Here is a 12268-nt window from a genome sequence, read left to right on the forward strand (position 1 = left end):
AGTTATACTCAACTTTTTCTTTTAAAGACAAGAAAATTGCAGCTCAGATTAGTTAATTTTTCCAAAGACTCATACTAGCCAGTGGCAGAGCTAAAATCATCCCTGGTCGGCCTGATTTTAAGGTCCATATTATTCCTGTCATGATGCAGTTTTCTTCCTTGTTTTGAATAATAACCTCTTCCAGACTTCTGACAACTTTTAGTGTTCTGTAGCAGCTGCATTCTTAGACTCTAGTGACAGAACTCTAAACCGGTTATTCTGTTATATTCATGAGACTTTGCTGGGACAGACTTTACATCGTATGGCTTGATACTGTTTGGGAAACTCCTCCATAGTGACTCAACACTTATTGTGCTCTTCTCCTCTTCTAACTGGGTAAGTTTCAGTTAGAGTATTCCAGAGAGACTGGGACACAACGGGAGAGAGTTGTCCAGTGAAGGGTACTCATTTGAGTTCCATTGACTGAGACATTTCTCATCCAAAAATTAAAAAAAAAAAGAAAACTGTTTGTGTGTGATTTTAAGTAATCCATAACATGAGAGCCTTTCGTGGTAATGAGACCCAGATTTCCTTCTGTGTCTGTATCCCTTCATACAGGCATAATTTCTTGGAAAGGAGAGTCCATATGTCAAACAGTGTCTCATTGAGAACATGGAATGATTCCATAGATGCTGTGGCAATGATTAGAGTCTTAAATATTTTGTCCTGTCTGGATCAGTGGGTGCATGGTTCCTTACCAAATCAGCTGCCTCAGTGATTGGGAAGGCAGGATGGTAAGAGCTTTTAGATCACTTATTGTACTTGGATGCATTTGAATATTAATAGTTTGTCCAACATATAAGTCAAAGGGACATTTGAATGAATTTGTAATGTTGTCATGGCCATTGTGGGTTTGTGGAATCTATTATCATAACAATTACATAAAAGATTTAATTATTATAAAAATTACTGCAGCCCCGAGTAGATACCTACATTTAAAAAACAAACCAGGGCTTCCCTGGTGGCGCAGTGGTTGAGAGTCTGCCTGCTGATGCAGGGGACACGGGTTCGTGCCCCGGTCCGGGAAGATCCCACATGCCGCGGAGCGGCTGGGCCCGTGAGCCATGGCCAGTGAGCCTGCGCGTCCAAAGCCTGTGCTCCACAGTGGGAGAGGCCACAACAGTGAGAGGCCCGAAAAACCAGAAATATTTATTATGAGGAAACTGCAGAATTTTGTTTTGTTTGTAAGCCCCTTAAAACATTGTTTTAATAAGGGCTTTTTTACTTACCTGAGTCTACAGTTTATTCCTGTTCCTCTCTGAACCCTCCCACTCCCCCTCTAACTTCTTTTCACCAACAAACCTATCATCTGTGACCTTTCTAACCCCCAGAGCAGCATAAGGAATACAAGCCTCTGCTCTGCATTAGGTATTAGGGGCGTCATTAATGCTTACTGGAAAAGCACACCCCAGAGAGCCAGGTTTTGGCTTTGGCAGGTAAAAAGTCTTTTAGATCTTGGAATGCTGGAAACCTTAAACCTTTTGGTTTTTTTAGCTAAAGTGATTGGCAACAGAATGTGACATCTGAGGTTTCGTGGCCAGCAATAGCCATAATTAACCACATGAGCTCACATTTTCCCACTGGAGGTACAGTGGTCTTGGGGTGATGAAAGTGACTTCCCTACCAGGAGGTGGTTTTCCTTTTGAGGGTATTGGAATACCCTTGGGCCCTGTAATGCCTTACCCGTGGTCCTTTTAAAATGCTTTTTAATATAAAGCTTCAATATTGGAAATCCAACACCACAGTGTTTAACTGCGAGGCTGTGACGGAGCACTATGGCCTGGAATGGGAAACAACCTAGGGTTTTTAATGGGTGGAGTGGGGGAGTCTTGTGGTGGAAACAATGGTGAGTGTGAATAACTAGAATCAAAACTGATTTCCAGTATTACCCAGTTTTCCGTTTTTGCTATTTCTTTTTGGTTTTTTTTTTTTTTTTTTTTTTGCTGTATGCAGGCCTCTCACTGTTGTGGCCTCTCCCGTTGCGGAGCACAGGCTCCGGACGCGCAGGCTCAGCGGCCATGGCTCACGGGCCCAGCCGCTCCGCGGCACGTGGGATCTTCCCGGACCGGGGCACGAACCCGTGTCCCCTGCATCGGCAGGCGGACTCTCAACCACTGCGCCACCAGGGAAGCCCTTATGTTTAAATTTAATCAAAATTGTTTTGTTTTTGTTTTGCGGTACGCAGGCCTCTCACTGTTGGGGCCTCTCCCATTGCAGAGCACAGGCTCTGGACGCGCAGGCTCAACGGCCATGGCTCACGGGCCCAGCCGCTCTGCGGCATGGGGGATCTTCCCGAACCAGGGCACGAACCCGTGTCCCCTGCATTGGCAGGCGGACTCTCAACCACTGTGCCACCAGGGAAGCCCTGTTTTGTTTTTAGTTAATTAATTTTATTTATTTATTTTTGGCTGCTTTGGGTCTTCGTTGCTGCACACAGGCTTTCTCTAGTGGCGGTGAGTGGGGGCTCCTCTTCGTTGCAGTGCGCAGGCTTCTCATTGCAGTAACTTCTCTTCTTTAACCTGCACGGGCTCTAGGTGCACAGGCGTCAGTAGTTGTGGTGCACGGGCTTAGTTGTTCCACAGCATGTGAGATCTTCCCGGATCAGGGCTCAAACCCGTGTCCCCTGCATTGGCAGGCAGATTCTTAACCACTGCGCCACCAGGGAAACCCACAAAATTGTTTTGATTATTGAAAGGAGGTGGTGTTAGAAGACCAGTTTCCGTTCTTTTAATATATATGTGGGTGTAGTCCTCGAAATAGGCAAACTTAATTCTTTAGTATTACCCTTTTAGTAATACGGAAAACTGGAGATGCTTGAGTGTTTAGCATTGGATAGGTTTTTTTAAACTATAGTTTGCACTTGACCTATTTTGGGCAGGCTAACTAAGAGGCCTTCTGATTTTTGAAAGTTTTCAAATCCTTTTCTGTCAGGTCACATACGAAAGGAAAACCTTACTTACTGTAAGTTCTTAAAGTTCTTACTGTAAGAGCTTACTTACTGTAAGTTCTCTTTTTCTTCCTCTCCCTTCAAAAGAAGTTTCTGAAAGACCAAGTCCTTTTACTGATAGAGATATTTTAAATTTGATAAGCCTTATTCTTTAGAGAAAGCAGGAGGCAGGATTCAGCAACATCTGATGGAACTCACCATCCCAGCTGTGCTTCCAGGGATAAATATTTGGGGGGCTGGGGTGTAGATAGAATTCTCTCTCCCACTCCATCACTCATAGTTTTTACTTATATGGCTTTGACCAAGTCACTTATGCCACGTGAATCTTATTTTTCTCATTTCTAAGTTGATAGCATCAGATGCAGTGATTTCTAAGGTTTCTCCTGACTCTAATATTATATATGATGATTAAATTATAATGTAATGCATTTACAATGTAATGTAATTTCAGTCTCTAAGGTAGTGTGATATACATATTTCAACAGTAGGAAAGTATTGTAGTACTGTGAGTCTGGGCCAAGAGCACATGGTCTCTAAAAATAGGATTCTCATCAGTTAGGGCATGCCCAGTAGTCAGTTGAAAGGAATGCTGTTTGATTTTTTTTTCATCAGTTTGATTTGAGAGAACATGTTACCAAGGAGTTTTTATGTGTTCTTTGCCCTTACTAGAAAAGTGTGAAGAAACTAAGATAATACACGTGTGTTATATGCTTGGTGTGTTCTAGGCTCCAAAGTTAAAAATTGTTACATTCCACAGTAAAGTTCTGTGACAGTATGGTAGAGTGCTTAAAGACAGAGGCATCCGTGTCAGGTCAACCCATATACTAGCTGTCTTAGTTTGGACAGGTTCCTTAACTTCTTTGAACCTTATTTCTTTGTCTATAAATTGAATGAAATAGCATATAAAACGTACCCGGTTTATTAATTGTTGATGAATGAATGACTATCAGAAATAAAGCATCATGGTCAATTCCTGGCAGAAAAAAAAAAGTGTACAATAAAAGTTACCTATTTTTACAGTATGATCAAGGAATCTGCTTTGGTAGTCAAGGGTGGAGAATGCACTGAGTAGTATACGGCTATAGTAGGGGTCCTACAGTAAGAAGGTAGTGCTTAGATAACCAAGTTTAAATATAAAGAAGAAGAATGTGGAAAGTATTACTAATAATTAAAGTTAAAGGTACTCTTAAAAATCAGGAAATACTCAAGCCAAGGTCATCTCAATCATTTCAGCCTTTCTCTAGCCAGATGTATTCCAGATATGTGTTAAATGTGTGTGTGTGTGTGTGAGAGAGAGAGAGAGAGAGAGAGAGAGAGAGAGAGAGAGAGAGAACTTTTTAAAGTATTTTAAGAATATTGTATACCAAGCAGTTACTTTTTCCTTACCCCTGGGGAAAGCTTAAAACTTTTTATTGTATTACCCTCAGTTCTGGGTACCTGAATGATTATTTGTCACTTGGTAGGCAGAGTAGCAGAAATCTAGATGTTGAGTTAAAAATCTGTGACTTCTTAAAATCTGTGACTTCTTGAAAGATACATACTTATGTTTGACTGTAGGAGACATGTATTTTTTCCAACAGTTGCTTCCACACAAAAATTGCATAAATAGAATATATATGAACAATGTGGTTTTTGACCTTTTACTATTTAAAACATATTTTCTCCTTATCCTGTCTCAAACTTCACAGACTTAAACAATGCTCTCTTTATGAATATTGAGAACATACCCCATAAGGATGCACTGTGCTGTTTCACTTCACCTTGGAATTAATAACGTTGTACAATAGTACAACAGTACAACGGTTTTGCTTATAAAGTTGTTAACGAGTAAAGTGTATAATGTTAATATAGATGTAATGTTTAAACCTCTGAAACTAATTTTTGCATTGTATAATAGACGCAGGTATTATTTTTGCCCTTAAAAATGCTGGGAAAGAGAGTAATAGAGATTTGAATGCAGTAAGAACTCTTAAGATTATATATCAAATTTTAATCTCATCACATTAATTATTGGGAAATAGTTTTAAATGTAGTAGATGAAATTTCAAATCTTATTAATGTGTTTAAATTTCTATAACATTCATATAATTTAGATAGGTGAATAATATTTTATCAATTATTTCTTATAAAATCTCTCTTGAAATTGATTTATTATGATCTCATAGCTACATTTATAAGGTAAATAGTTATTTTCTATTTCTCTGTTTTTGAATTTATAGCAAAAGATGATGGAAGCATTGCTGTTGCCCTTGGTTACACTGCACATTTGGTATCAATGATTTCCTTTTTCCTACAAGTGCCCCTCAGATATCCTATAATTCATAAGGGATCTAGATCAACAATCAAAGATAATATTAATGACAAGCTGACTGAAAAGGAGAGAGAGTAAGTATCCTTTTAAAATATTCTTTTAACATTAGGGCAGTATGAAGCATCAACTGTATTAAAAATATAAAATGTGACCTAGATTGTGGTGATTTTTGTATATCCTTTGTAAAGTGCTCCATTTCTTTAAAATAGAGTGTAGTCAAAATTGCTGTTGATAGCAAAATTGACCCATTCAAATTTAATTTGCTTTTGTGAGGTAAGTATCATATACTCCGCAAATATTCATGTAATGTCTGTTGCCGCTAGTCACCAAATGAAATGCTTAAAGATTTGTCAGAGAAACAACCAGGAAAAAGATAAAAGACTTAACAGCAGATTGTACATATCTAAAAAATGGGTTTGTGAACTGGAAGATAGCCCAGGAGAAAATACCTGACCAGGCACAAGTACAAAAGAGATGGATTTATCGAAAAGTGCTAGACATATGTATGACACAATAAAAAGTCTAATATACATATAATTGGAGTCACAGAGGGGGAGAAGAGAGCACACAGGGTAATTGTAACATTTTAAGAGAGAATGACAGAGTTCAAATTTGACAAAAGACATCAAGCTATAAGTTCAAGAAGCATTAAATACAACACAAAATAAGTTCAAAGCAAACATACTTAGGGGAATTATAGTAAAACAGCTGAAAACCAAAGAGATAAAGTGAAAATATTAAAAGTACCTAGAGAGAAAAGAGATTTGCCTCAAAAGAGCAATAATAAGGCTGAAAGCTAATTTCTTAAGAGAAACATTGGGAACCAGAGGTGATGCAGTGACTTTTTTTTTTTTTGCGGTACGTGGGCTTCTCACTGTTGTGGCCTCTTCCGTTGTGGAGCACAGGCTCTGTACGCGCAGGCTCAGCAGCCATGGCTCACGGGCCTAGCTGCTCCGCGGCATGTGGGATCTTCCCAGACAGGGGCATGAACCCGTGTCCCCTGCATCGGCAGGCGGACTCTCAACCACTGCACCACCAGGGAAGCCCTGCAGTGACATTTTTAAAGCATGTAAAACGATACTGCCAACTTAGAATTCTGTATTCAGTGAATTATCCTTCAAAAGTAAAGGCAGGGGACTTCCCCGGTGGCACAGTGGTTAAGAATCTGCTGCCAGTGCAGGGGATATTGGTTTGATCCCTGGTCCGGGAAGATTCCACATGCCATGGAGCAACTAAGTACGTTCACCACAACTACTGAACCCCATGTGCCTATGGCCCGTGCTCCACAACAAGAGAAGCCACCACAACGAGAAGCCCACACACCACAATGAAGAGTAGCCCCTACTCACTGCAACTAGAGAAACCCCATGCAGAGCGATGAAGACCCAATGCAGCCAAAAATAAATTAATTAAAAAAAAAAAGTAAAGGCAAAATAAAGACATTTCAGACTATCAGTACTGAGAAAACGCATCTGAGCAGACCTATACTAAGGGAAATACTAAAGGCAGAATAGAAATAATCTAGCATAGAAACATGGAAATGCCTCTCCTCCAGAAATTCTGATTCAGTTGATAAGCCCAGACATGAGATATATTTTTCTAAAGCCCCTGAAGTGACTGTAATGTGCAGTCAGGTTTGAGAACCACTGTTCTACTGATGGATTGTGAATGTTGTGTTTGTGGGCGTGAAGAAATGAAATATCCTCCACTCTATTTAGGAAACTGTAAAAGGAAAGGCAGGAAGGGTGGGCATCAGTGGAAGAATTTAGTACTGTATCTGGTAGGGCTTGTAAGTGGAGGGCAGGGAGCGCATGTATAGTTTTATTCAGTTCCTTTTCAAAGGCATTGATTAATTTATAGCCCAAGTATTATTTTTAATTTCAAAACCTTTTATTTAAAGAGAGCCTGAAATATATATGTTTGACAGAAGGGGACATGAGTATGGTTTCTTTCCTCTTTTTAAAAAATTGAGGTAAAATTCACATAAGATAACTTTTTTAAAGTGTACAATTCAGTGGCATTTAGTATCTTCATGGTATTAAGTAATCACCACTTCTATCTAGTTCCAAAACATTTTCAGCACCCTGAAAGAAAACCCTGTATCTATTAAGTAGTCACTCCCTGTTCTCCTACCCAGTAACCCCTTTCTTCAGTCCCTGGCAACCACCCATTTGCTTTCTGTCTCTATGGATACCTCTTCTGGATATTTCGTATAACTGGAATCATTTACAACATGTAACTTTTTGTTTAGGGTTTCTTTCACTTAGCCTAATATTTTCAGTGTATCCACACTGAGCACAATCAGTGCTTCATGTACTTTTATGGCTGAATAATATTCCATTGAACGTATATACCACATTTTGTTTATGCATTCATCTATTGATGGGCATTTGGGTTATTTCCACTTTTTGGCTGTGATCATTCATGTACAAGTATTTGCTTGAGTATCCATTTTCAGTTCTTTCGAGCATATAACTTGAAGTGGAATTTCTGGGTCATATGGTAATTCTATGTTTAACTTTTTGAGGCACCACCAAACTGTTTTCCACAACAGCTACACCAGCTTACATTACATAAAGTGGTATACATATCATTGTGCTTTTGATTTGTATTTCATTAATGACTAATGATGTTGAGCATTTCTTCATGTTCTTGCTGGCCATTTGCATATCTTGTTTGGAGAAATACCTACTCAGATTTTCAGCCTGTTATTTTTCCTTTCAGTTTTATTGAAATATAATTTATATACAGCACCGTAAAAGTTCAAGGTGTACAGCATAATGACTGACCTATATACATCATGAAATGCTTACCACAGGAAGTTTAGTGAACACCCATCATCTCATATAGGGAAAACAATTAAAGAAACAGAAAAAAAATTTTTCTCTTGTGATGAGAACTCTTAGGACTTACTCTCTTAACCACTTTTATTTATAACATTCAGCGGTATTAATTATATCAATCATGTTGTATGTTACATCCCTAGTACTTGTTTATCGTATAACTGGAAGTTTGTACCTTTTGACTGCCTTCATACAATTTCCTCCCACCCCTTACCCCTCCGCCTCTGGTGACCATAAATCTGATCTCTTTTCCTATGAGTTTGTTTGTTTTTGAAGTACAGTGACCTAAAACACTATGTCCTGGTAACAACATAGTGATTTTATTTTTCTGTGCATTTCAAAATGATCACTACAATAAGTCTAATTATTGTCACCATACGAAGATATTACATAATTAAGACTATACTCCCCACACTGTACAATTCAAACCCGTGACTCATTTATTTTGTAACTGGAAGTCTGTACCTCTTAATCTTCCTCACCTCTTGCCCATATTTTTAATTGGATTGTTTCTGTTTTCGTTGAGTTGTAAGACTTCTTTGTATGTTCTGCATACTAGACTCTTATCAGGTAAATCATTTGCAAGTATTTTCTCCCATTCTCTAGGTTGTTGTTACAGTTTAAGGCCTAAAATTAAGGTCAGTATTATGTGCTGCCTGGATATCTGGTGAAACCAGGAGGGCCTTGAATAGTCCCTCCCAACTCTGCTCCCGTGGATCAGGCCCCCTATCCAAACAACCCTCTTTATTCAGGGATCTAGGTAGTCTCTGCTTATTCCTGAGTAGGGAATTTCAGTTCCTTGCCAGATGGGTAATTATGGAAACAAACCAATCACATCCTCCCCTGGGAACCAATCATCATCACTCTGTCCTCTTCATACTACAGAGTTGCCACCCATAGCTCCTGGTTGTTCACTCTCTTCTCAAGTGTAACCCCATGTGAGTCTGTGTGGCATGCAGTGTCCTCCTCCCCTGGGATTTGAGTATGTGTGACCAGTAATCTGCTTTTAATCTCATATGTCCAGTGTCAGATGTTGAGTGTTCAACCATCCCCATGACCCTAGGGGTCTCTTATCAATGGGGCGAATAAGGGGAGATTAAAATAGTTGTTTTACTTTCTTTATAGTGTACTTTGATGCATAAAAGTTTCGGATTTTGATTAGGTCTAATTTATCTATCTTTTTTGTGTGTGTTTGTTTCTAGAGCTTTTGGTTTCATATCTAAAATCCATTGCTAAATCCAAGCTCATGAAGATTTACCCCTTTGTTTTCTTGAAACAGTCATATCATTTTTTCTCTCATATGTAGGTCTTTGACCCACTTTGGGTTAATTTTTGTATATGTTATGGCTTAGGGGTCCAACTCCATTCTTTTACATTAGGATATCCAGCTGTATCTCCATCATTTGTTAAAGAGACTATTCTTTCCTCATTGAATGGCTTTGGCACACTTGTTGAAAATTAATTAGCCGTAGATTATTTTTGAACTCTCAGTTCTAGTCCACAGGTTCATATGTCTATTGTTATATCAATTCCACAATAAATTTTGAAATTGTGAATCCTCCAACTTTGTTCTTTTTCAGTATTTCTCTGGCTATTCAGAGCCCTTTGCAATTCCATATGAATTTGAAGATCATCTTTTCTATTTCTGCAAAGAGGGTTTTTTAATAAGCTGTTGGCTTCAGTTTGCTTAGCAATTCATTGAGGATTTTTGCATCTATATAAGGAATACATAGAAGACTATAGTCTTCTTGCATGGCTTTTCTGTCAGGGTAATAGTGGCCTCATAGAAAGCATTATGAAGTAAGTGTTCCCTTCTCTTCTACTTTATTGGAAGAGTTTGAGGATTGCTGTTAATTCTTCTTTTAAATGTTTGTTAGAATTTACCAGTGGAGCCAAGTGGTTCTGCTCTTTTCTTTGTTGGGAGGTTTTTGATTAGTGATTCAGTTTCTTATTATAGGTCTGTTCATATTTTTTATATATTCCTGACTCAGTTTATATCATTTGTGTGTTTCTAGGAACAAGACCATTTCATCTAGGTTATCTAATTTGTTGGTGACAGTTGTTCATAGTATTTTTTATAATCCCTTCCATTTCTGTAAGGTTTTAAATGATGTCTATTTTCATTTCTGATTTTAGTTGTTTGTGTCTTTTTTCTTTTCTTTTTTCTTTTTTTTTTTGCGGTACGTGAGCCTCTCACCGTTGTGGCCTCTCCCGCTGCAGAGCACAGGCTCTGGACGTGCAGGCTCAGCAGCCATGACTCACGGGCCCAGCCGCTCTGCGGCATGTGGGATCTTCCCGGACCGGGGCACGAGCCCCTGTCCCCTGCATCTGCAGGCGGACTTGCAACCACTGCGCCACCAGGGAAGCCCTTTTTTATTTTCTTATTGTAGCTAAAAACTTTTAGCTAGAATAAGAAGATGTGATGGATCTTTTCAAAGAATTGACTTTTTGGTTTTGTTGATTCTCTCTGTTGTTTTGTCTCTTTTATCTCTACTCTAATCATTATTATTTCTTTCATTCTGCTAGTTTTGGGTTTTGTTTTCTATTCCTTTAGGTGTAAAGTTAGGTTACTGATATGAGAGCTTTCTTTTTTTTTTTTTTTTTTTCACGCTGGCCTCTCACTGTTATGGCCTCTCCTGTTGCGGAGCGCAGGCTCAGCGCCCATGGTTCACGGGCCCAGCCGCTCCATGGCATGTGGGATCTTCCTGGACCGGGGCATGAACCCATGTCCCCTGCATCAGCAGGCGGACTCTCAACTACTGCGCCACCAGGGAAGCTCTGGTTTGTCTTACTTCTTGAGCAGTGTCCTCTGCTTTTCCTCACTGAGTGAGTTCTGACTAGGCAAAACAAAGGCAAGTACCTTGCATTAGTCCTGTAGGTCGCCCCCAGACAAGTTAGAACAAACCAACCCAAATTTTTTTAGAATAAAATCTGCTCTGCTACCTTAAGAACCACGGGTCAGGGCCCCACAAGGGCAGCCTGCTGTCTTTAAGACCACTGCTGAGCTGGAGAGGGGGTTAAGGACAAGATAAGTAAAAATGCTGCAAAGCATTCCTTCTGATTTTGAGTTTCCTTTTTCTTGATTCATTGTTCAGCCAGTTGTTGTAAGCCTTTGACAGTTTTTGCTTGATTTTTTTTTTCAATGTTTCTCTAGAGGGACAAGTCCTTTGATCTACTTACTGTACCACTTTTGCTGACTCCATTCCATTTATTTGTGTAATGATGAAAAACACTACTTGTAAGGGATGAAGGGACCCCTAGGTAATTTTAAGAGGAGAGAATACCGTAACCAGATATGTCTTTCACAGAGATGACCTTGTAGTTTTGTGGAGAATGCCTCCCAACCTTCTGTAGGTTCCATATTAAGAAAATTAAGTATCTCTCCAGATTTTTATCAGATTTGTGCATGATGATCTGCCTTAAAATATTAGTTATGTAGGAAAGTCACTTTGGGAGCTTGAAGGAGGGGTGCTCCTCGAAGTGATAAATACTCTCTCTCCAGATCAGCTGCGCACTTTAATTTGTGAAGGAGCAGCTTAACATGTGAGCACTCCAAGTAGTATGCGCCAGTGTGAATAGTAGTGATGATTTGTTTATTGATTGATTTTCCGAAGCAATCTGGGAAGGCCAGCGAGATTTTGGTGATGACATTACTCATTTTTTTCTTTGGCAGCCAGGAGAACCACAGGAATTGCTTTTTAGTGAACGAATTTTATATTATACCTCTATCTTCCCCTTTTCACTGAAACACAAATTGTATTTTATTGATTCTAATGTAAATACTTTCGACATTTTAATATTGCTAAAAATGAGATACATCTTACAATTAATGGCATGATTGATCGCATTTATCTTTTCTTAGTGGTACATAAGTTAATGATGCAGTTCACAGTTGATGCTGTCTTAGATTTTATGAACTATCAAATATTTTCACTGGGCAGTAAAGCACTTCAGATCCATTTTGGAACAACATAGATGTGTAAATAAATATCTAAATACAAATACATTTATTGATTATGTTTGTTGATTGAATCAGCCTCTCAGTTATTAGCCTGTATGACTGAAGGAGCAGATTAGACATGGTTTTCTTTTCTCCTGAGTGTGTCGATTTTCATGTGAACCTTTCCA

The 12268-nt window shown here is 39.0% G+C and overlaps 1 protein-coding gene across 2 annotated transcripts in view; it reads left to right on the forward strand.

The window, feature by feature from the left end:
• Positions 1–12268, forward strand: part of UVRAG (UV radiation resistance associated) — a 315389-nt gene that overhangs the window by 181180 nt on the left and 121941 nt on the right. For both annotated transcript variants that reach the window (XM_007455036.1, XM_007455037.1), the window contains one exon: positions 5206–5371. In XM_007455036.1, coding sequence (XP_007455098.1) covers positions 5206–5371 — 166 coding nt within the window. The remainder of the gene's footprint in view (positions 1–5205; positions 5372–12268) is intronic.

Source organism: Lipotes vexillifer, unplaced genomic scaffold, assembly GCF_000442215.2.
Source record: "Lipotes vexillifer unplaced genomic scaffold, Lipotes_vexillifer_v1.1 scaffold1693, whole genome shotgun sequence".
NCBI lineage: Eukaryota > Metazoa > Chordata > Mammalia > Artiodactyla > Lipotidae > Lipotes > Lipotes vexillifer.